This window comes from Esox lucius, chromosome 15, assembly GCF_011004845.1.
Source record: "Esox lucius isolate fEsoLuc1 chromosome 15, fEsoLuc1.pri, whole genome shotgun sequence".
Taxonomy (NCBI): Eukaryota; Metazoa; Chordata; class Actinopteri; order Esociformes; family Esocidae; genus Esox; species Esox lucius.
Genome location: NC_047583.1, coordinates 21743273 through 21768057, shown reverse-complemented (window position 1 = coordinate 21768057; position 24785 = coordinate 21743273). Strand labels below are relative to the sequence as shown.

Sequence of the window (24785 nt, the reverse complement as noted above, 5' to 3'; positions counted from 1 at the left end):
GTGTCCCCTCACCGTGACTTGGTCAAGGTCCTGTCCCATCTCCTGTGAGGAGGCCGTCTTGTCCTTCTCGGCTATCCACTGCTCCAGGTCCTCCACCTCTCGGCTAAGCAGGAAGTGATGGTAGACGTGATCCAACCTCCTCCTGCGGTCCTCCGCCAGGTCCTTCAGACCAGCGTATTGTTTGTCGACCTGGCCCTGACGACGGATGACTGACTCACTACGGAGAGGGAGGGAGGGAACGAAAGCGTGACTGACAGGACGAAGTAAGTCCTCATCATGCATCAAGATGTAACACAGGTGTCTGATATCGTACGGTGACCCAAAAACGATGGGTGGGAGGAGCTAGTAATAGGAGAAGCTAGTGAGGGGAGGAGCTAGTGATAGGATAACCTATTGACACGTGGAGCTAATAACAGGAGGAGCTAGTGATTGGAGAAGCAAGTAATACGGGGGGCTAGTGATTGTAGGAGCTACTTACAGGAGGAGCTAGTGAAAAGAGGAGTTAGTGATAAGTAGAGCCACTAACAGGAGGAGATATTGATTTAATGGGCTAGAACTAGGTTGAGCTTGTGTTAAAGAGAAGCTTTAACACTAGTTAGGAGGCAAGGAGGAGCTGGTGGTAGGAGGAGCTACTAATATCTGGAGTTAATGAAAAGGAGGAGTAAGTGGTAAGGAGCAGCTAGTGATTGCTATACAATAGTGCACAAGGTAACCCTACTGAACCTTAAATGTCAGTCTTCCACTCACCCATCAGGGTGGTCCTCATTCAGCATCTTGTGTGCGCGGTCAGCCAGCTTCTGGATGGTGTCTGAGTAGTCATCGACAGCCTGCTTGGCGATCAGGTGACGCTTCAGCATCAGCATGGCAGCCCGCTCGTCCTAAAGACAGGTTGAGGTGGGGGAGAAATGCACCCTTTAGAAAGCCCCAATCTTTGCCAAGGGAAGGGGTTGGATATATGTTACCACTCTCAATTCACCAGAGAACGGATGGATTCAAACAGTTTATGAGATCAACCTTAAAGTTTTAAACATGTTTGGACAATGACAGGGTTCACCCAACTGTTTTCTGAAACATGAGTACTCCCCAACAACGTTATGACAATATGGCTGTTTATAATGGCTTTAATTGGGTGTGAGCACTATACTTTGGGAGCATTCCCTCCTATCCAGGCCACCTCCTCTCTTCCTTTTCTCCTCTACCCCCCTACCCCTGTCTCCCCCTCCTCTCCTCCCCACCTTGGCTTTTTCATCAGGGATCATGTAGAGCTCCTGTTCTCCTATCCAGGCCTCGGCCTCATCAGCATCGTTGTAGTACTGCTGCGCCAGGTTAGATCCGTTTAGCCTGTCCCTTCGCTTGGCCATCTCATCCTGCAGCCGAGACCACACCTCCTCCAGCTCCTTCACCTGGAGATACATGGTTTTATACAGAGCTTTTCAGTAGAGCAAAGACATGAAACAGATTAACAAAGAAAGTGGCCCGAAAAACCACAACAGAGAGCGGAGAAGGCCGTGAAGGGTAGACACCAAGTCTGTCTGTGTGTATGCACACCTGCTCTCCGATACGCTGAGACTCCGGCCCGCCCTCCTCTGCTGCGGCTGAGGCCATCCTCCGGCCTCGCTCCAACACCTCATCCACACGTGGCTGGTGGCCCTCAATCTCCTTCTGTAACGTCTGGTTTTTCTTCAACAGCAGCTGGACTGCCTGGAGATTGTTGCCATGTTCGTCTGACATCGCAAGGGGCAACCTCTCCTCTACCCAGAGCTGAACCGAACATGGAGAGAACCAAACAAGAGCTGTCACTAAGTCCTCACAATAACCTCAGCATTTCTCAGAGGAAGCATTCTGGACAGGTTTCAGACAGTGGCAACAGTGCTGTAATGGAGCTGAGGATAAGATGAAAGGCATCCTCACGATCTCATCGGCCAGGTCCCTGTAGAACTGGTGCACAGCCTTCGCTGCCTCCAGCTTGCCCCTGCGCTGGGCCAGGGGGGTGAGGAGCTGCTCAAAGGTCCTCTGGATGGCTTGCTGCTCAGCCTCCAGCTCGGGCTGTTCCTCTCTGCTCCCGACTAAGCCTCCATGTTTCTGGACAGCCTCCTGTAGGTCCTCCAGCTCCCGCGCACGGTCACGCACCTGGTTCTCTGTTTGCTGGGAGGAAGAGAGGTGTTGGTTAATTTGAATGGGCAGACAGGAACACATTTCTGTCTTTGGATTGTGAACTCCACGCCCGTACAATGGACAACACCTGCAGCCAGAGGGCGGCATATGGCTTATAGTGTTTTACAAGAAGAGTGGACTGTCCTAACTTAATTTATTTGCTTTTTGCAATGCTTTTATTCATAGTAGGAATCAGTGGGAGACAGGTGACGGGGACACAGAGGTGAAGGGTGGAGACGGGTATTGAACCCTGGTCTCTGGCGTGGAGCTGTATATGTGAAGCGAGCCAGGAGCGCCATACACATTAAGAGGCACAACTTTTGAAATGGACACGTGTACCTGGTGCTTCTTGAGCAGAATATTGGCATTGGTGAGGTCCTTGACCTCATCGTCTCCCTGTAACTCCTTCTGCAGTTCAGCCAGCCACTTCTTAATGTCGTTCAGACTCTGGTCAAACAGCTCAGAGCGGTTTGCTTCGAACAGGAGGCGGGCTTTATCCTCAGCAGTGGACTCCAGCTTGTCCCATAGCTCATGAAGCTTGTCGAGACGCTCCTTCACAATGGGCTCAAACTCGGGCTTGGCATCCATCAGTTCCCGACCTTCCTATTAATGACAAGACAACTTGTTGTTGAAAAGGTGACATTCAGGGGAATCATTCTAACGTTTGATAAGTAGGTAATCCATTAACCTTTGGATAACAAGTAAGGAACATCTGGACGGGACACACCCCAGAAATAATTACAGTATGCTTCATAATTATTACGATAGTTTTGCATTGGTCTAGTGCAGAGCTATTCATCTCAGATCATGGAGGGCCAAAACATTGCAGATTTTTGTCAGTCCTTTCTTACCAACAAAGGATACAAAAGTGTTTCGGCCCTCCTGGACTGGAGCTGAGGAGCAATTGTCTAGTGGTTCTAGGTTTGCATTGAGCTGACCCCACAGAAACAAAAGGTTGAATAGTTTTTTCTGCTTCTGACAAGGCTACTTTATATTATTGTTTCAGTCAAAATGCATAATGGTCAGTCAACAGACAGAAAAGCACCTTTGGCTAAATGCCTTTGAGAAGAGTTTGACTGTAAGAAGGTCACATTCAGAGGGCATTATAGAGGGCATTATATTATAGCATGCGGCATACAGCAAGGGTGTGACCCCAAGGACACAGAAACTGATACTGTAGTGGAACAAGAATACACCGCTCACACACAGAAACACACACACACACACCACTCGCATGCACACACATACCTGGTCTATTTTGTGGAGCCAGTCTTTGTTGGAGGCTAGCTCAGCCATGAAGGCCTGATGTTTCTTCCACTTGGTGTGGAGGTTCCTGTCCCCACCATAGGACACATCCTGAGCCGTCAACATCTTCTCGTTGATCCACAGAGTCAGCTGAAGAGATGGACAACGGAAGAGAAGAGGCTCAAACAGAGGAGAGAGGGATGGAGAGAGAGGGAGCGGAGAGGACAGATGATGGAGTTGAGAGGTGAGGAAAGAGAGAGTGCAATCAGTGGTAGGCAAAGACTACAACAGCAGTTTGAAGTAAGACTGGGTTACAATTGCAATATACTGTTGCAGAAAAGGAATAACATGACTCACATCCTGAGTGTTTTGCAGGAAATGTTGAAGATCCCTGTTATCCTCAAGGATCCCGGTGACCTCGTTGGCTTTGGCTCTGTTCTTCTGGTACCTGGAGATCAAATACTAACCATGAACCTTTTCGGTTCCAGACCCAGTTCTGCACAGTGAAGAGTCTTTACTAAAGACCTTACACAGCACCCACCCCCCCACCCCAACTCTGTGAAGCGCCGAATGAAGAGCACTCTCTTTGGAATCAATACCATCACAGCAGGCGCCCGGCTGCCTCCCCCCGTCTCCCTGCAGGCCAGCAGACCAGACTGAAGCCTGGGATGATGATGATGGCGTGTGTTAATGGTACAAGGAGCTCCACTCCTGGCTCACCTCTCCCTCTCCAAACTAAATGATGTGAACACTAAGGACGTGTTGCCAACCTATCTAACTCAGAATAGCAGCCTAATAGCTAGCTGAACTGTAATGTACAGGCACACTATTCCCTACAAAAAGGGCACTACTACTGCACTATGTAGGGAAAAGTGTGGAACGTGTTCCTTAGAGTGGCGGGTCCAGCTGAAATACCGTATGTGATTAACACTCTGCTCGTGGAGAACTAGTCATGTCAACAGGCCAGCTAGGCTGGTGTAGAAATATTCTGTATACCTCAGTTTTTACAGACCAACAGAGGTGGCAGTTTTAAACCCAGGACTGACACTACAATAAAAATTATTAAAAGTGGTTCATATACAAATATATTTTATTCCTTTATTTTAAACCCACCTGTCTTTTTAAAGAAAGCTGATATACAATATCTGTTGAGGTGAGGTTTTGTTTCCCATTTAACTTAAAGAGAATTAAGAGAATTAAGCCAATGTTGGACCAAGCTCCAGAACTAACCTTTCATGGATGGAGTCCATCTTGTCTTGCACCCTAAGGTAATGGGGGTTTCTACTGTCGACCAATCTCTGTCCTTCCTCTAGCGTGCTGGAGATTTTCTCCATGTTGGCGTCCATGGTGGAGACAAAGTCCTCGTGCTTCTTCAGAGCTTGTACGGCACCGTCCAGGGTGTCAGGCTTGCCCGTGCGGGCCAGTGTGTACTCCTGAAGTAACAATAAAACAAAGATTTCCCATCCATCATGTTAGGTACTGACTGGCAGAAGATCACCTATATATTACGCTCTTGATCTAGCTTAACACATCAAAGAAAACACATTATCCTTAACAATAATATGAATTATTATAAGGATTAGGTATCAGCTTTAGTTTATCTTACCTGATTGTTGAGAATGGTCTCCACCTGCTTGGCATCTCTCATGAACTGTTGGAAACCCAGGCCCTGGTCCAGGAAGCCTTTCCTTCTGTCCCACATCCTGTGGAGCTCATCCCAGCCACGGTCAAGCCCCTTCAGGCTTTTGTCCAGCTCCTGGTACTGAGGGTCGTGGAGCTGGCCCTGGGTCACCGAGACACCCGTGTTCCTCACCTGAGAGAGTGTCATTATTAACATGTCAATACTTTGATCTTTTTCTTTTTCTATAATGGAATTGACAAAATGTGATGCCTTCTTTGGCCATCATTCTTTTCAGTTCCCTGAAACTTTTGCAAATTATTGTCAATCTCATTTGTAGCTCAGTGTCCATAAAAAGGAGAGCTTGTCCAGGATTAAGCCTGCTCCTCCACATCGCTCACCACTTTGTGATATTTTACTTTAGAAATCAATGCACTTTCAATCCTAATCCAGCTAAAAGGTGCTACTGACCTTGTGGTAGTCCTCCTCATGGACATCCATTTCATCCTGCAAGGCATTGTGGAGGCTCAACAGCTGCTCTGCTTGGGGCAGGGTCTCAGGCATGTCCTCAGACGCCACAGCCTTCTGGGTCCTGAAGAGCCAGGTCTGGAAGTTATCCATGTCCTGCAGGAAGGTCTGCAGCTTGGACACCTCTCCCAAGGAATCCTAAGAAAAAACGACAGGTTTATTAAAAATAAGTCTTACTACTTCAAACATTGACAATTTTATCTCGAGAAAAAACACAGCCCAGAAAGTATAGTCCCTCATCAAAACCTTTTGACATTAGCAGTAACTCTTTTCCTGAGTGACTTTTCAGTGCCCAAAAGAATGATTTTTTTATTGAAGATCTACATAGGTGTACAGAGGTCCATTATCAGCAACCATCACTCCTGTGTTCCATTGGCACATTGTGTTTGCTAAGTTTATCATTTAAAGGCAAACTGATCATTAGAAAACCCTTTTGCAATTAAGTTATAAAAGCTGAAAACTATTGTGCTGATTAAAGAAGCAATAAAATTGTCTTTCTTTAGACTAGTTGAGCATCTGGAGCATCAGCAATTGTGGATTTGATTACAGGCTCAATATGGCCAGAAACGAATAACTTTTTTCTGAAACTCATTAGTCTATTCTTGTTCTGAAAAATAAAGGCTATTCCATGCAAGAAAGTTGCCAAGAAACTGATGATCTTGAACAAGGCTGTGTATTACTCTCTTCACAGAACTGCCTCTAACCAGAAAAGAAAGAGGATTGGGAGGCCCCGGTGCACAACTGAGCACAAGGACAAATACATTAGACCGTCAAGTTTGAAAAACAGACGCCTCACAAGTCCTCAGCTGGCAGCTTAATTAAATAGTACCTGCAAAACACTACTCTCAACATCAACAGTGAAGAAGCAACTCCAGGATGCTGGCCTTCTAGGCAGAGTTGCAAAGAAAAAGACATCTCAGACTGGTCAATAAGAAGCAAAGATTAAGATGGGCAAAATAACACAGACAATGGACAGAGGAAGATTGAAAAAAAGTGATATGGACAGATTAATCTAAATGTGAGGTGTTCGGATTACAAAGAACATCTTTCAGATGCAGATCAAATGAAAATATGCTGGAGGAGTGCTTGACAACAAATGTCAAGCATGGTGGAGGCAATGTGATGGTCTGGGGGTGCATTGGTGGTGGTGAAGTGGGAGATTTGTACACGTTAAAAGGGATCTTGAAGAAGGAAGGCAATTCACATAATTTTACAATGCCATGCCATACCCTGTGGACGGCGCTTGATTGGAGCCAACTTCCTGCTACAACAGGACAATGACCCAAAGCACAAGCTCCAAACTATGCAAGAGCTATTTATGGAAGAAGCAGTCAGCTGGTATTCTGTCTTTAATGGAGTGGCCAGCACATTCACCCGATCTCAACACTATTGAGCTGTGGGAGCTCCGTGGTACCCTTGACCGTATGGTACATGAGAAGTGCCAAAAGTCTGCTAGGCTATAACTGTTGCAAATGGAGGATTCTTTGACAAACCAAAGTTTGAAGGACACAATTATTACTTCAATTAAAAAACATAATTTCTAACCTTGTCAATGACTATATTTTCCATTCATTTTGCCATATTTCCAATTGAAATTAATTTAGTAGTACATTTCTATGTGACCCCAAACATTTGAATGGTAGTATACATGCACACACACACACCTCCCGGTCTTTCAGTGTGGCCTTCAGGTTGTCCCAGGCTGCATCCAGCTGGGCTCTTCTAGCCTTGATATCTGCAGCGTTGTCTGGGTGGTCCATGGCCAGCTGGTCAGCCTCACTCCTCAGGAAGGTCAGCTTGTCTTCGATGGCAGCCAGGTCACGCTCCATACCAAAGAGTTTCCTCTGGATGGTCATGACGGCGTTCAGATCATTGCCCAGGTCCTGAGTGGACTCAATGATACAAGTTTTTTCTCGGATCCAGGCCTCTGTCTCCTCACACTCCAGTCCATAGTTGTGGTAGCTGAGAGCAGAGTCCACTTTCCGCTTCTTGTCCTCAACCAAGTCCTTAAAGGCCTTCCACCTGAAAGTGAAAATATTCATCCTAACTATAGTCTTGTGGCTCATAACGAATCTCCTTTTTGTATTGAGTATTGTGGCACAAATGTGACCCTGACTGAAAGTGTCGCACCAATGCCCCCGAAGAAAAAAAGGCTGTCAGGTTCCAGAACCTTTCAGGGGCAGCCAGTAAGGACAGCCCCACCCCTTATCAGCTGTAACTCATTTTAACCTCATCAACAGAAGGATAAGAAGGCTCCCGGTGAGCAGATTGACAAGGATGCCACCATAACAGCAGTTTGTTTTCTGTCTGTGACTTTTCCTTCAACCTTCTATTTATGTTAATAAAACACCCACCAGTACTCTAAACACATTATCTGTGTTTGTTCCCTGGGCTTCTCCCTGTTACAGTATGCCGAATGCATCCTCGTCGCATTCCCAGACACTTCTAATTCCCTAATCTGCAGAAGTTCTATTACAGTCCATCAAACGTTCACCAATAATCAGATAAGTTGTGATAAATTCCCAGCCCGACTGGTTTAATCATCCTACCAACCATTCAACTCCCACAAAACTCTATCTTGTGCAATCAATCGCTACGTTTTAATGTTGTTGTGGGAAAGCTGAATGTACAGCTCAGACGAGATGTCTTAATACAGCACAAGGGCAGAACAAGGAAGTTTCAAATTCAATAAAACTATAATGTTCTCTGTTACTACAGTAGCTAAATAGATAATTATATTTAGTTTTATATGCTACTAGCTGACAATCATGAAGCAGCTGGCTTGGGCTACACTGAATGTAATGAGGGGTTTGTTTACATTATCGAACATCAGACATTCTGCTTTATTTGTCGCAGTATTCTGATTTGCTTAAATCAAAAGACAACATATTCAGTAAAGTCACTCCCACAGGATAATATAGTGAAGAACATTAAGGCCGACTTCAAAAGGGCATTGTTCCAGGCTCTTATGTGCTGTGTGGTGTAGCCTGGGGACATTACGTCCTCGTGAGTCTCACCTCATATTCAGTCTCATCTGGCATTCTTTCACATCTTTGGTACGTGGGTGTCTGCTATCCTCCAGCTGCTTCACTGCTTTGTTGACATCATCAACCCGTGACTGGACATTAGCCATGTCTGAAGAAAGAATACTTAACCTGGGAAGATAACATATTCAGTTACCTTGAGTCATACGTAACAGAGCAATCAGGAAAGGTGTATTATAATGAACAAATCATCAATAAATCTCACAGGCAGTTCAGATTTCCTTAATTCTCCTTTAGCTCTATGGGGACCTGCAAATATGATATTTGCAGATCTTTATAGCAGAGGCTCAATAAGTACACTGCTTTTATCTTTCCAGACCATTTAGATCTGTGCATTGAAAACTGCACTGTTTATAAGTAGAAAGTGAATTGTGACAAAGATAGAACCTATACCATACTGTATTATACCTTCAGGGTATTCCATCATATCATGTGTAAGTACCTGTTCTGTACCACCTCCAGATCCTCCAGATTTTCTGGCACATCCAGGTCTACCAACCAGGTCTCCTTCTGGCCCATCCACAGCTCGCAGGCATCGGTCTCACTGAAGATGGTGTAGAGGGCCATGGCATCGTCCAGTTTCTTCTGACGCAGGTCAGAAAGGGATATCAGGTCCATGTAAAGGTCTCTGATGTCCTTCAGACGTCTCTGGATGTCTGGAGTGTTTCGCAGCTCCTCGGGCAGTGCTGACGCCTGGGCAAAAACAGAGACAAATATGGATTAAAAAAAATCAGAAAAACCCACACATGACAGTTAGCCAATTAAATTACAATGCTGACATAACCAATGCTGACATAACCTTAAAGTGAAGTTAGGCGGTACAGTAAAAAAGAAACAAAACTCTTCCACCTGTTTGGTCAGAGCATCGATGGTGGCTCCGTTCTTGACGACATCGTCCCTTAAGTCTCTGTGTTTCTTCAACAGCCTCTGGGTGGTGTACTCATCGTGGCCCACATCATCATTGGCCATCTGCCTCTTGGCATCCAGGAGCCAGGCCTTCAGGTCATCAGCATCTCCCTGGAACTGGAAGAACTTCTGGCTGTCCTGAAGGTTCTGCCTCCGAAATGCTGCCAGGTCCTCTAGCTGACGCCACTGACGCCTCACATCCTCCATGCGATCCCCGACCTTGTGTACACAATTGTAACACATTAAACGCTTTAAAAAATTCTAACAATCTGCACACATTTACATATCTGTGAACCCAGGCGAAATCGAACCCACGATTTTGCTTTGGGGTTGCAAGCCCCACGCCCAACCAGCTGTTCCACACAACCCACTACCAAACTACCTGCGTCGCTCCAAAGTGTCCCGCCTTCATGATGTTGTCCCCCTCCCCCATGACCTCCTGCAGGTGGGCACGGCGGGCGTCCAGCTCATCCTCAAAGGCACTGTGTTTGCTCTGCAGGACCAGCACACTGGTCAGGTCCTTGCCGTAATCCAGCGAGGAGAAGATGTGCTCCTTCTCCTTGATCCAGCTTTCCAGTTCCGCCGTCTCCCAGAAGAAGTTCCAGAGACGCCTGGACTGCTGGAGACGTGCGCGGCGCTGGGCTGCCAGGGAGCTCAGCTCCAGGTAACACAGGTCCAAGTGCTGCACCCGGTCCTTAATCACCTGAGGGTCACAGGGCTTGTAGCCTGGAAGAGATGAAAGGGAAAGAGGAAAGGGAGAGAGGAGGCTCTAACCATCAGTTAATGCTATCGGAGGATTATTGTAGTGGGTTATAACTTACATTAAGTTACATTGCATTTCAAAAGGATTTGATGCCAAGTGATGCCTCTTTTGTGAGGGTAACAGGTGATGAATGTTAGATGAGATGTCTGGCCTAAGTACATTGCCCGGAGTAAATTAATGTGTGCCTGTTGGACTTACTGTCTCCATTAGCAAATTTGAGAGCAGCTGCATTGGCACTGTGAACTCTTTCTGCCTGCAACGCAATGTCGGCCTCCACCAGAGCATGCTTCTGGAGCAGGTCCTCCACCTCCAACAGGTGCTTCCCAAAGTCAGGGGACAGCAGTCGAGCCTGAGGACATATCACAGGGTCAGAGGTCAGGGTGGAAAGGTGAAAAGCAAAGAGGGGATTGAAAAATGCTCTGACATAGCTTGACATATTTTTCTTTATGCATGTGACTGTAACCTTTAACAAACATTATTTTGTTAGTATTCATGATGTATAGCTAGATTCTTACACATATGTTGCACATGGTCCATGACATATGGTCCAGTGGCCAAAAAGCTAATTACAGAACAACAGAGCTGTAAGTTTGATTTCAGAAGACCATATATAGAAACAATATGTCCCTGTTAAAATCTCTATTTAAGTGGCTTTGGAAAGAATTAAAGTACATGATCATGAGTTTGACCATATTATTGCCATCTGGGTTGGGGTCAATTCCAATTGAAGTTAGAATATTCCGGAAATAAAATATGTATTAAATAATTTATAAAAGGGCAAATATCTTTGATGCCTTACCAACAAACTAAATAGTAGAAGGTACTGATTTCCAAAAAAATTCATTTTCTAATATAAAATTGAAATCCCCACCTCAATTGCCTGCCATTAACTGAAACCTGGTGACAATACCTTCATGTCGTCCATCCAGTTGATGATGTACAACATCTCCTGGAAGATCCTCTGCAGGGTGAGGTTCTTGTCCAGACGCACTCTGCGAGCCTTCAGTAATTCCTGCAGGTAATCCCAAAGCCTCAGGATGTTGTCCTTACGCACGTTTATGCGCTTGGCATCGTGGTAGCGCTCAGACTCCAGCTCTTTAGAGATAGCCACGACGCCCTGGACACGCTCCTCGTAAGCAGCGATGTCTGTCTCGATGGCATCGTGCTTCTTCTTGGCTGCTTCCACCGCTGGCAGGTCGTAGCCAAAATTGTCCTAAGGGGTAACATTGGGATGTTTCAGAGGCAGAGAGATTCTTCTGTTTATCCTCATATTTGGAGGATGTAAGTATTCTGACTTGAGGCCTAAGTAAGTTTTTTTTTACTGATTAATGATTTAGGTGAAGGTCCAAGTTGCGCGCTCTGAATTGGCCGCAGAACGAAAAGTGCATGTCTGTTTTGTCATGTGCTGAAGATGTACTAGTGTGTCCTTATGGACGTATTACCTGTGCAACTAATCTCTGGTTCTCCAGTAGCCAGGTCTCTCTCATGGAAGCCTTCCTGTCGAATCGTCGGGCCATTTGCTCCAGCTTCTCCTGACGAATGAGCTCGTCTCTCAGGACAATCTCCCTCTCATGCTCTGCTCGTTCCAGGCGCTCCCAAGCCTGCAGAGGACAACACATATGTTTAAAGTTCCAAAGGGCTACCTTAGGATTTGTTAAGTGTCTGTCTTTGGGTTTTTTGAATTTGAATTGAATTAATCTATTAATGAATTCCCCAGGAGCGTATTGATAACCTTCTCCAGCCCTTCACAATAGTGCCAGTAAGTGGTGAACCAGCCCGATAAATCCAATCTAGACATTTTAGTGCAATCTCAGGTTTCTTACCCTGTTAATATCTGCCACTAGGGCACCCTCTCTGGGGGTGTACACTCTTTGGTTATTGGCCCTCATACGGCTCTGGATGGTGAACAGTAGGACCTCCAAGTTACCTTTCTCCTGGAACCTGGAACAATGGAGACATAACAATGAACAGTGTGTCAGAAACTCAATTAGTTGGCCAGATGTCTAACTGTAAAATATGTATTGTGCTAAATACTAAGAACAATGGTCAGTTAACGTCCCTGAAATCGTGCAACCCTAGCTGGAGTTTATAGAGTGAAGGTGTTTTGGTGTGACTGACTTGGGTGGCTTTTCCACGGTGCGGTAGGAGTTGAAAGCTTGAAGCTGTTGCTGGACCCCGTTCAGAGAGTTGGCCAGTTTACGATTGTTCAGGATGATGATGGTCTGCTCTATCCACGTCAGCAGATCTGAGGACAGGGTCTCGTACTTGTTAATCATCTTCTCTGTCTCTATAGCATGGTCTAGTACCTAGTGGGTGGACAGAGGGGGAGATTACTCAAACACGGCGTTATAACACTGCCAACAAAACATGCATGCAGACACACAAACACACACCCACAGGTACAGGACCCCATCCTCACCTTGCCAACTCTCTTTCCCTCCACCGCAAGAGCCTTCATCTTAGAGAAGTAGTGGTAGAATGCTACCACATATGTGATGATGGACTTCTCATCAGGGTTCTCTGTGAACACATCTGTGGATGGAACAGACCGAGCCAGGCAATCAGAACTTGAAGATTACTGTCCTTTTGGTTACAAGAGCACGCTTTCTTGGATGAGAAAAATCTTTTTTTATCGGACAGTCTTCATTGAGCATGCTTTTTAGCACAGGGAGTGTTAATCTGTATCTGGGAAACCCATTCCAGTTTTAGAGGAGGTAACTGGCCCTTACAGTTGTGCTGATAAGTTTGCTTACCCTGGCAGAAATTGTGAAGTTTAAAAAGAAAAAACTGTCTTTTATTTAAGGATAGTGATCATATGAAGCCATTTGTTATCATATAGCTGTTTGGCTCATTTCTAATCATAATGATAACAGAAATCACCCAAATGGCCCTGATAAAAAGTTAACATACCCTTGAATGTTTGGCCTTGTTACAGACACACAGGGTGACACACACAGGTGAAAATGGCAATTAAAGGTGAATTTATAATGTGGCTTTTTAAATTACAATTAGTGTCTGTGTATAAATAGTCAATGAGTTTGTTAGCTCTCACATGGATGCACTAAGCAGGCTAGATACTGAGCCATGGGGAGCAGAAAACAACGGTCAAAAGACTTGCGTAACAAAGTAATGGAACTTTATAAAGATGGAAAAGGATATAAAAAGATATCCAAAGCCTTACAAATGCCAATCAGTACTGTTCCATCACTTATTAATAATTGGAAAATTCGGGGATCTCTTGATACCAAGCCAAGGTCAGGTAGACCAAGAAAGATTTCAGCCAAAACTGCCAGAAGAATTGTTCGAGCTACAAAAAAAAAAACACATCTACAGGAGAAATACAGGCTGCTCTGGAAAAAGACGGTGTGGTTGTTTGAAGGAGCGCAATACGACAATACTTGACATTTTTTTTGCTACATAGTCAAGTTGCCAGAAAGAAGCCTTTACTGCGCCGACGCCACAAAAAAGCCTGGTTAAGATTTGCCCTTCAACACCTTGACACGCCCCACAGCTTGTGGCACACTGTAACTTGGAGTGACAAGATCAAAATTGAGCTTTATGGTCAGAACCATAAGCACTATGTTTGGAGAGCGGTCAACAAAGCCTATAGTGAACAAAATACCATCCCCACTGTGAAGCATGGTGGTGGCTCACTGATGTTTTGTGTGAGCTCTAAAGGCCCGGGGAATCTTTGATGGCAAGATGAATGCAGCATGTTAACAGAAAATACTGGAAGTCAATTTGCATTATTCTACATGAAAGCTGCAAATGGGACGCTCTTGGACTTTCCAGCACAACAATGACCCTAGGCAAAAGGCCAAGTTGACCCTCCAGGGGTTACAGCAGAAAAAGGTGAAGGTTCTGGAGTGGCCACCACAGTCTCCTGACCTTAATATCACTGAGACTCTCTGGGGAGATCTCAAACGTGCGGTTCATGCAAGACAACCAAAGTGTTTGCATGACCTGGAGGCTTTTTGCCAAGACGAATGGGCAGCTCTACCACCTGCAAGAATTTGGGGCCTCAAAGACAACTATTACAAAAGACTACACACTGTCATTGATGTTAAAGGGGGCAATACACAGTATTAAGAACTAAGGGTAGGCAGACTTTTGAACAGGGGACAGTACATTTTTTTCTTTGTTGCCATGTTTTGTTTTATGATTGTGCCATTCTGTTATGACCTACAGTTGAATATGAATCCCATAAGAAATAAAAGACATGTGTTTTGCCTGCTCTTTACAAATGATACATATATTATCAATTCTCCAAGTGTATCCAAACTTTGGAGCACAACTGTAGTTCTTTAACATGAATCTGGCCCTCCGTTCTAAATGAGAAAAATTGTCCCCCCTTGTAGATTAGGAAACTGGCTTTCAGCTCTAGATGAGAAAACCAGTCGTCAATTTTAGAAGAGGAAACTGTCCCTAAGTTCTAAATAAGGAAACCGTCCCTCTGTTCTAAATCAGAAAACTGTTCCTTAATTCTAGATCAGGAAACTTGCCTTCAGGGTCTAACAGTTTAGTCACTCCAAGCTTCTGCTCTGCTACTGTAAAGGCATTATGCAGGTTATGGGATGGGTTGGACCTCTTCAGACCACCATAATCCACCAGGTCTGGCCTGAGAGAGAGAGACAGATTAGTAGAAAGACAAACAAAGAGGGAGTGAGAGAGAGCAGGGTTGTGGGCTTGTATTCAGATAATACTTACAACCATAACCATATATTTAGAAAATCCCTGAATCAGGTTGTAACCAATGATACCAATTAATGCAGATTTGCGTGAAGCAAGAAATATCGAAATTTATGTCACTCGTCTTACCTATGCTTATGAATGAGAGCATTAAACGCCATGCCATCTTTCCAGCTGGTAGTGAAGTTGGTGATGTTTACATTGGGATACCTGTAAAAACCCGACAGGAAGGACAAAGAGTTAATGCCACTGATTTGCCACAATCACAAACTGAACACTGTAGTTTACAGTACATCTTAGTGGAATTAGATTGATGTCCAGTCAACAAATCCTGACAAGTCTAACTACGGATGCCAGTGGGATACCAATGTCTTTGTAGCACTATGCAAAACATGTTGGTAATGATGTATAGAACCTCTACTGAATCTATTCTCACACTGGCCACATTTACTAAACATAAACGCTGTGTCAATGTTGACATCCTTAAAGTCGCTTCAGTTAAAAGCATCTGCTAAGTGTCTTTCTTTGTCTTCTCACCCGGCAGTCTTCATCTGGCACCAGAGCAGCAGAGCATCCTTGGCCGTGCGGCTGTCCCGCTGGGTCCCGTCGGCCTGCCCCATCTCCACCACGATGTCTTGGATCTGTCAGACAGGGTCGGGGGTGGGGACACGGTAACGGACACATTACAACTACACTAGATATGTTCTTACGTGGTAGAGGAGACCAAAAGGTCATGTAGTGTACTGTGTATTTGACAAGGATTCCGTATAAACCATTTATTTAACATTTTTGTCAGCATGGACCTATGAAGGTTAAGACAAGGTTGATCAAGTCACATGTGATTTTCATATTGGTTAAATGTATAGAATGAGCCATGCTCAATCTGTTAGTTAGCAATGGTCCTAGTTTCCCACCAACTACCAGGTACCTGAGCTCCCGCCCAGTTTCCCACTCACACTGTCAGTAATTAGAACAGTTGTTCTACTGTTTCTGTAGGATGCTCCTCAGAGAGGCTAAATTTAGCACTGCTTTGCTTTTCTCCTCCATTTCATCTGACGCTGTGCCCCCACACAGACAGATAGAGGTTAGCTAGTCAACTCATTCCTATTTTTTCTGCTCCTTTTTGAATGAGTGAATAATGCAAAAAAAAAAAACAGGCCATATTGTTTTTAACTAGCTAAGCTAAAAATAACAGTCGCCTGTCAAATTAAAAATACATGCTGTATAATCCCCTGATAAAAGAAGACATGGGATTGGGGTGCAGATACTGTTGGCTGATGGTTGAATCCAGACTGTGTACAGGTGTTGAATTGTAGTCGTTTAGCACTCAAAGTTGTTGTTTCAGCGGATGGCTAACACTGGTTAGTGAGCTTTGGGCTGGATGGGATCCTCACTCACCTGGAACCTGAGAATGATGGTCCAGATAAGGCCCAGAATGAGGCGGTGGTTACCATCCACGATATCGTGGGATCCCATGTTCTCCAGGTGGACCCTCTGCTCCTTGAGGAACTGCAGGGCCTTGTCCACGTTCTCCAGACAATGGATACGCATCCGGCCCTTGGTGGGCTTCGGCTGGAACAGGAGGAGAGAGAGTGAGAGAAAGAGAGAGAGGGGGGAGTAAAAGAGGGAGGACAGAACGGAGATGAGGAGAGTAAAAAAGCATGGGAAGAGAAGACAGAGTTCAGATAAAATGTGTAGTAGCGTGTGGCTTTGTGGCTAATTACTGCAGTGGAGTAACAAAACAAAACACGTTTGTCAAAACACGTAAATGATACATTATAAACAAACACATTACACATTGTACACACGCGCACCCACAAAACCACCCACCAGTTTCTCTCCAGAGAGGACCTCCAGGAGTTTGATGAGCATGCGTCCATCCCTCAGGTCCAGATACAGGTCAGAGATACGGCAGTTGACTCGCGACAGGATGGAGTTGACCCATTTGGTGAAGGTCTTCTTCTGGACCGCCTCACGCTCATCTGGAGGATGACAGGGAGGTCAGCTATGTCACATATCACCAGGTGATCCAGGCGTTTGTGGTTGGGGTTCATTCAAGCGAGCGCCACTACAATACTAGTAGAAACGAAACTGTGAGCAGCTGATCCTTTATTCTTTACAGAGGGGTGAGCACAATGGAACGTATGATGTAAGAAAAGTGGCTGAACACAAACCGTGTTTGGGTGTTTAATTATGTACCGACATTTACGTTTTGAGAGATATTTCTCTAAGTCTTGAATGAATGAGTCATGAGAAACGACAGGGCCTCCGAGAGCAGAGTCCTCTGGAAGTCTGAATGGCCGGCCCATCTAGAGGTCTGCCTCGCGTCTCAGTCACACTTGTCCACCCTCAACGCGCTGCCTGTATCCCAACCAGCACCCTGCTCCCTTTAATCGCATTCACACCCAACTACACTCTCCGCTAGACACCCTACGACGTGGGATCCCCACAAAGAGAAGAAGTGTGTGTGTGGGTGCTGGCCTCCATGCTTCCCCTAATGCTTGTACCATGTTTATCCCGGGTCCCAAAAATGCCTGTGCAAAATACTGCATCCTTAATGACTTGTACTATAAATGATTCAGGCCCCCGGGCTGTTGAGAACAGAGAGCGAGAAGAGTGGCAGAGAGGGAGGGAGGGAGAGAGGGAAGATGGAGATAGAGAAAGAGGGAGTGATAGAGAGAGACGGCAGGAGAGCGGGGGGAGTGACAGAGCGAGGACAGTTAGACGGGGAGAAAGAGAAGCATGGGGAAAGAGGGGGATACAGTGAGAGATAGAGGACAAGCAGCTGGAGGGGCAATGTGGATCAGGGAATGAGGGAAGGAGAAATTGATACTTGTGTGGGTTAGGGAGAGATGCAAGCGTTCGGGCCTGGTCTTTAGAGATAAAATAGGGAAATGTCTTTCCTTTGAACCCCTCAAAACGCCCTTTCATTGTTGCTCTCATTTGTATTCTCCACACTCTCAAAATGTAACAAATCTGCCACCTCTTCTATACATACACTCCCATAGGAGAACAGGCAGTATTGGCAAACCAGTTCTGTCTTCTCGCTGGTACGTAACTGGTACGTAACTGGTACGTAACTTGTACGTAACAAGGACACAACATCATGTGGATCACCCTGACTACGATTAAAAAGTAATGGCTATTAAAACATGCAAAACAACGATGCACTCTGCGTCCTAAGTCTCAACCTAACCCTAGTACCACAAGCATAGGGCCCCGGTCTAAAGTAGGGACTAGGGTTTGAGACTAGGACGTGTGACACACCCACTGACCTCCGCCTGGTTTTCAGAGGAAATGGACAGAATCCCACTGCGTCCAGTCCATTAGGAACAAAGGGAGTCCAGCTTCAAAACGTCACAATCACTCACATCACATTCTACTAGATCAGCAATACAATACTCAGCGGAAACATCTAGGAAACAGAGAGACTAAGTCTTGGCGGGGGTTGTAAAGAGGATATCTCGTCTGTGTAGAACTGTGGATACACTTTCACAGCCAAACTATCATTTGGTGTTCATTTTGCTACATGATATGCCATGTATCTTTGACTGGGGCTGTTACCTTTCACTAACCTAGCTGTTGTGTATAGAAACTGTATGTGAGATTAAGCTGGCCTCAGGACTACCGCTGCTGGTTTGTCCCAGCGATCAGCCGTGTCTGGTGTTTGACAGAGAAACTCCCGGTACTGAATACTACTGTGTTGTTTCACATGCTGCCTCCACAGTGATCTCCCACCCCATCCCTTTCTCTGACTCCAGCCAGCAACAGCCACAAGCAACATGACTTATTGATGCTGATGGATTTTCCCTGTACACACACACACACACACACATACACACACAGACAGAATGCCAGGCGTTTTTTCCCCCCCTTTCCAGTCAGCCCCCTTGCAGTGCTGTAGATGGGGCCAGCCCAGCAGAGCAGTCATGCTGAGTACCAGCCAGAGCCATAGAGGTACAGTGCTCGGGGTCAGGCAGAACTGGTAATGTGCTTTGCTAAGGACAGGCTGCGTAACCTGCAACACACAGAAACAAATCAACTGTGTACATGAACCTGCTACTGTAATGTGTTAGCTTTAGGTAACATCAGTCACGCTGGCACTGCAACCCACCACAACTAAACACCTTAAAGGGAAATGGAAGCGTTTTCCATGCTAGGTCATATAAATCATACTGTTTATATTCCTAAACACATGTTCTGGGTGACTGTTGAATAGTTTGACTGTGTACCCATTGAATTATCTACAGCTTTTACATTCTTTTGGTCATTTCTGTCCAGATAATATTAAATACTAATTTACAGCTGGATTTTAAAGCATATAGTTGCTACTTTTGCCTTTTAGCAAAGGGCAAACCAGAAAACCTGAACAAATAAAAAACAACTCAACACATCACCTAAACAGACAGACACTTCAACAAAACACAACCTCTGGAGATATGCACAACACCTAAACAGAAGGAAAACACAACATAACACAACAACACCTAAAAAAACTGAAAGCACAACAAAACACTAAAAACACCTCAACAAATAGAAAACACAACATAACACAAAAACACCTAAACAAGTGAAAGAAAAAAAAACAACACAAACAAAACCTCAACAGACAAAAAAAATAAAACAATCCAACACAACACCTAAACAGATGCCACAACACAGCGGAGTAGAACACACTATGTCCAGAGACTGCATAGCAGTAATGCTCCCAGCTAGACTCATATACTCCCTCAGGGACCGGGGATCAATCCTCACATCCACCCTCCCAACTCTACTCCCGGCTGCCTGTCCGTTTCACTGTACGACCAGAACGCAACATTGCATAACCACAACCTACTGTAACCAGAATACAACCTGACAATCTGACCAGTTTAGTCCGTTGGGAAGAGTGCTGCAGGAGCCTGGGTCTGGAGTGGTACATGGCGAGAGGACAGGCTATAGGAGTTACGGCCGGGAAGCACCCTCTCTCCCAACTAAACACGTAACCAGGCAGTGAGAACAAGGCTTTGGAACGACACCAGTTCTCCTCAGGCACCGGCGAAGGCTGAGAGAGTGCTGAGACAAAGGCCGGAGTAGGAATAAACAATGCATTGTAGACAGGTAGAATGTCTGAAACACTGGTCCTCCAGACACATGGTGACACATAACAGAAGCTAAGTGAACTACAGCTGGCAGAGCAGGGAATAACAGAGAGGACACAGACATATCTAATGCTAACAAAAGAATGATGGACTAACAAAAGGTACAGGTCAACCAACTATGAATCAATATGAGACAGCGGACATGATGAAGACATAAACAGAAACAACGATCGAGAGGGAGAGCTGGGGAAAGGGGAGACGGACAGAGAAAGCATGGGGAGAGAGGAGGTTGGAGCAAAAGCAGATAGAGGGAAAGAGCGGGGGACAGGTAGAGGATGATGGAAAGTGAAGAGAGAGAGAGAGAGCTAGTGTCGGAAACGGAGAGATGTTAGAGCGGTGAAAGAGAGTAGCAGGTTGCATTGTTGGGAAGGGCGGTTGTACACATCCTCAGAGCTGGGGTGAATCCAGGGGGGCTGGATTCAAACGATCCTCGGAAGAGTTTTACGTCTCAGTCTCAGCTGAGCCAATCGGACGGCAGCGGTGGGCTAGAAGTTGGCATGCTCCAGAAACAATGAAGGACGTCTCTCTTTACAACCTGTCATCCTCTCTTCCTGCTCTGAACGCTGCACTCCTAATGCGTTCCTGTCATCAGGGAGCTAGCTAGCACATGCTAAAGTAAATTCAGCAGGACTGAAAACCCCTTTCTCTCTCTGTGAGCTGAACATTAGGTAATGGAATTAGGGGGAGAAACGATTAGAGGGAGAAGTGGCAAAGAGGAGAAAAAAGGGATAATTCGCCGGGGGTTCTACGCGGTGAACTCTGGATTACACACAGGCTTTGAATAGTCTAGAGGCTGACTTTATACACAGGGAGCCCAATTCAGAGTTGACCTGAGTAAACACGACAGAGTCGAACAGCTCTGTAGGACAACACAATGAAATAACACAGTGGACACAGTGCAGTCGCTAGTGTTGTAAATACCACGCTATTGGCCCCATTCTTAAGGGTGATGTGGGGCGGAGCTTCTAGCGCAGGTAATACAATAAAACAAGACATTATCAAACCGTCTCTTAATTCCACAAACACAGAAATACATGGGAGTAAAATGCTTCATTGGCCTGCCTTGAATGGCAGAGGGAATAAAAGAGAACCACGGCGCAACCTTTTTAGGAGTTTGTCCATGAAATATTCAGATGAAATTCAGCGAACAATTGGGGCATAGTCACTGCTTCCTGAAAAATACATGAATAAATACAAATACATGTTTTAAAAAATGGCCACTAAACTATTGTGGAAGCATTTCATTCACAGGCTTCCCGGTTCACATGTCTGCAGGAAACAAACAAACCCTGAATGGCATCACAAGCCAGACCACCCCGTCAAACTCTCTACCACGATCTGCCCCACACAACACAGAGGAAAGGGAGGGGCATGCTGGGAAATGCAGTTCTCGCCCACTATGAGGTTAGCGGGAAGAGGTGTAAGCGGACACACCACCGCCGGCAAAACACCACCGACCATAGCCCCAGTCTAGAACGGGACCGTCTCACTCTAAACTACCAACGCCGTCACCCCAAACCGGTCTGGGCAGGAAGTACCTTGCAGCTGCCTGAAGCGCCCATCCAGGATGGAGTTGAAGCAGATGTTTGAGGTGCTGTAGCTGAGCCAGCGCGCCTTCCTCATACTCCTGCCAGACGTGCAGGCGGAGCTGGAGGAGGCGGTGGGAGCAGCGGGGCGCTGGGGTGAGGGGGCATGGCGCTGCTGACGTCTGGTGGGGGTGCAGGTGGAGGAGGACGAGGAGGAAGAGGAGATGGGGGAGAGGCCGAGCCCCGGGGGGTGAGAAGCTCCAGGCGCAGGGACGACCCGGAGGGTCCCGTTCCTCTCGGGCTGGTTCTCCGGCTCCGTCCTGGTCCTCCCATCTCCCCGGGCCACCCTCCTCTGGGCCCTGTGGACAGGAGGGGTGCTGCGGCTGCGGCTGCTGCTTAGAGCGGCTCGGAGGGAGGTGTCTTTCCCCGGAGCGGCGACTCTGTCCCTGGTTGCCTCTCGGTAGCTGTCCCGATCCCTACCGAAGGCCACGGCGCTGGGCCGCGCTGCGGATGTCTCCCTGCTGGTGTCCCTGGCCTTCAGGCTGAGCTTCACCTCTCGTAGCCGGGGCTGGCTGACAGCACGCAACAAACAAGGAGACGGGCTGCTCATCGTGATTCCTGACCCTGATGACGGAGGACCCGGATTCTGGAGGTGGGCGAGATGCTCAACTCAGCCGCGCTCCACTTCTCTCCTCTTCTCTCACTCTCTCGCTCTGTCTCTCCACTCCTCCCGTTCCCTCTACCTCTCCCGTCTGGCTCTCTCTCCCGCTCCAGAACCTCTCTCTCTCTCCTCACGTCAGCCCTGATTCTGCGCTCCCTCATTCCTCTCTCTCTGTCCCTCTCTCTCTCCTCATTTCAGCAGTGATGTTGTGTTCTCTCCCTCTTTACCTGCTCTGTTCAGAGTGGTGTTCTTTCTCCGGAGTACCAGCCATGCATACAATATGCCCTAGGTTCCACACGTGTGTTCTGTTCCTGACAAGGCTGTGCACCCCCCCACCCCCACCCCATCACACCCCCACCAACTCCATCACGCCCCCACACGGCAGTGACATCACTAACTGGTTACTGTAGGATAGAGGTCCTGTTCTTCATACGTGAACCTGTGTTAGCATGTTTTTCAGATGTTAGGCAGTGGGTTACTACCGACACTGAAATGGATCGGACGAGCAGGAGGCAGTGAGAAGAAGTTGTGACTTTGTGTGAGGAGCCTGTGTCTGAACAGTCCAACGTGTTTGTGTCAAAGCTATGAGTACGCTCACACAGTAGACATGTGAACCAGTCTGATCTGTAAATCAGCACTGGTGTGTAAGTGCTGAAAATCCCATCCTCATATTCCCTTTCTCTCTGTAACAGTAGAACTCTGATTGCATTAGAGATCAGTGCAGTAACACAACACATAACAGTAGCGAGCTCGCTTCCTCCCTGTGGGTCTCTCGTCTCTTTTAAAGAGACAGGCAGACTGGGGACAAGCACCTGCCTTGAAGATGATGTTAATGTGGGCCAGAATGGCCAAAAAGACAGCAGAGTCCTTCGACATCCAATATATACACACTATCACTCCGCTAACGAACCAATGCATTGGTCAACCAAGGTGCCTCCTAAGAGCTGTTTTAACAGTTCCTGTAGATAGAAGGATTGTCCACATCATTACACATCGCTGCATCCCCAGTCCTCTGGTTTCCCCGTCCCAGGGTTTAAGGTGCTATATAAAAGCCTTGCAGTAGACAGGGGCCTCGTCCCCAACAGAAGCCTATTCCCCATAGTGCACTACTTTAGACCAGAGCTAATGGGCCTTGTTAGAGTAGAATACAGCACTAAATAGGTAATAAGTGCTATTTGGGAGATGGAAAGGGGGGCCAGCTGTCCACATCGCTCAGGCTGTAGCATTTTGGGAATGTGCAACTGATCCCAGCAACTCTCGGTGTAGAGTATGTGTACGTTCAATAAGTCTCAGCTGTTCTTCTGGGGCGGGGTGGTTGAACTCAGACATTATACAATGATTAAAGCTATCAGGTAGACTTCTTGCACACAGCTTGGCACTTAAACAGCCTAGATAGTATTCCGCCACGGCCGTCTTTCATACGCTCTTATTTGGATCGAACGTGGACATCGAAATAGACTGGAAAAGACTTATGGACAGAAACACACAAAGGTTTACGGGAGCAGCAGTGGATTCCCACATTCACTGCAGACCGCGTAGAACACTAGTAGCTGTTACCGGGTACAACAGCCCCGGGTTAGGGTTCTGCCAAGAGGCCGATTCATAGAAAGCACATGTCAAGACGGATGATATTAGTACCATAGAACGACCTAGAAGGGGAACGCCAAGTCAATGTAACACAGCCCAACCAACCCAAAGGGGAATCCTACGCCCCGCCCCCCCTGCCGGCTGTTACTCACCTGCGAGCGCTTTGATGCGTGACCTCTCGAACAGCCTTGCCGAGCTGTTGTCATTGTCCAGCTCCTCCTCCAGCAGCTCGAAGCGCGTGTTGATGCGGCTGTACTGCTGAGTGATCTCCGCGCTGTCGAAGTCCGTGGCGGATGTCATGGCTGTAACCCCCCTGCCTACGGGACGGCTGGGGGAAGGCGGTTGGGGGGAGGTAGTCGGGGGACCGGGACGGCCTCAGCTGCTCTGGGAGGAGAGGAGGAGGGAGAGACAGTGTAGAATTGTCCCGAACAGGGTGTCTGAAAGAGAGGGGGAAGTTGATCTATTAGCATAGATTTTGTCTACCATTGATTCACTGCTATACCTTTTACAATTCTTTAGAAAGAGCAGTTTTCTATGCGAGGCTAATCGCAAAGTGATGTTATGTGTTCGATATTGGGGATATCAAACAAATAAATTAAAGAAGCCAGGAGACTACATTAGGAAAGTCAACATTGGAAAAGTGTCAAGTCATACTCAGTTACACCACAAAGAGGCTCGAAACTGTATGGAAAGATGACAACACCCATCGACCAAACATTTTAGAACAACAAAACTATGCCTATCCACACAGAATGCCCCAGAGAAGACAGTTATTGTAGAGAGAAAAATTCTAGGCTCTAAATGCAGTAACATGCAACATTTAGGTTAGAACTTTTTCCTTCTATTTAGGATCCAAAGATAGGCCCCTTCACTTCCTCATCGGCCAGGGCCATTTTGAGCTTGAAATATCAGCTAACTGTCAC

At 46.5% G+C, this 24785-nt stretch overlaps 1 protein-coding gene across 5 annotated transcripts in view; it reads right to left on the bottom strand.

Annotated features, from left to right (window-relative positions):
- Nucleotides 1-24785, bottom strand: part of sptb (spectrin, beta, erythrocytic) — a 37560-nt gene that overhangs the window by 6863 nt on the left and 5912 nt on the right. For 2 of the 5 annotated variants that reach the window (XM_010897268.5, XM_010897267.5), the window contains 28 exons: nt 24015-24299; nt 16778-16929; nt 16346-16519; nt 15485-15588; nt 15077-15157; nt 14761-14876; nt 12678-12790; nt 12377-12564; nt 12082-12199; nt 11701-11859; nt 11169-11471; nt 10457-10607; nt 9878-10221; nt 9439-9714; nt 9032-9282; nt 8563-8700; nt 7210-7567; nt 5489-5683; nt 5006-5212; nt 4630-4832; nt 3757-3847; nt 3403-3549; nt 2494-2757; nt 1912-2145; nt 1549-1761; nt 1236-1403; nt 748-878; nt 13-217 (listed from right to left, as the gene is read on the bottom strand). In XM_010897268.5, the coding sequence (XP_010895570.2) occupies nt 13-217; nt 748-878; nt 1236-1403; nt 1549-1761; nt 1912-2145; nt 2494-2757; nt 3403-3549; nt 3757-3847; nt 4630-4832; nt 5006-5212; nt 5489-5683; nt 7210-7567; nt 8563-8700; nt 9032-9282; nt 9439-9714; nt 9878-10221; nt 10457-10607; nt 11169-11471; nt 11701-11859; nt 12082-12199; nt 12377-12564; nt 12678-12790; nt 14761-14876; nt 15077-15157; nt 15485-15588; nt 16346-16519; nt 16778-16929; nt 24015-24162 (5232 nt within the window). In that variant the 5' untranslated portion in view covers nt 24163-24299. Of the gene's footprint in view, nt 1-12; nt 218-747; nt 879-1235; nt 1404-1548; nt 1762-1911; nt 2146-2493; nt 2758-3402; nt 3550-3756; nt 3848-4629; nt 4833-5005; nt 5213-5488; nt 5684-7209; nt 7568-8562; nt 8701-9031; nt 9283-9438; nt 9715-9877; nt 10222-10456; nt 10608-11168; nt 11472-11700; nt 11860-12081; nt 12200-12376; nt 12565-12677; nt 12791-14760; nt 14877-15076; nt 15158-15484; nt 15589-16345; nt 16520-16777; nt 16930-18222; nt 18966-19801; nt 21562-21626; nt 22261-24014; nt 24300-24785 lie in introns of those variants that run through there. The other 3 variants (XM_010897265.5, XM_010897270.5, XM_020054070.3) reach the window with 3 other exon arrangements.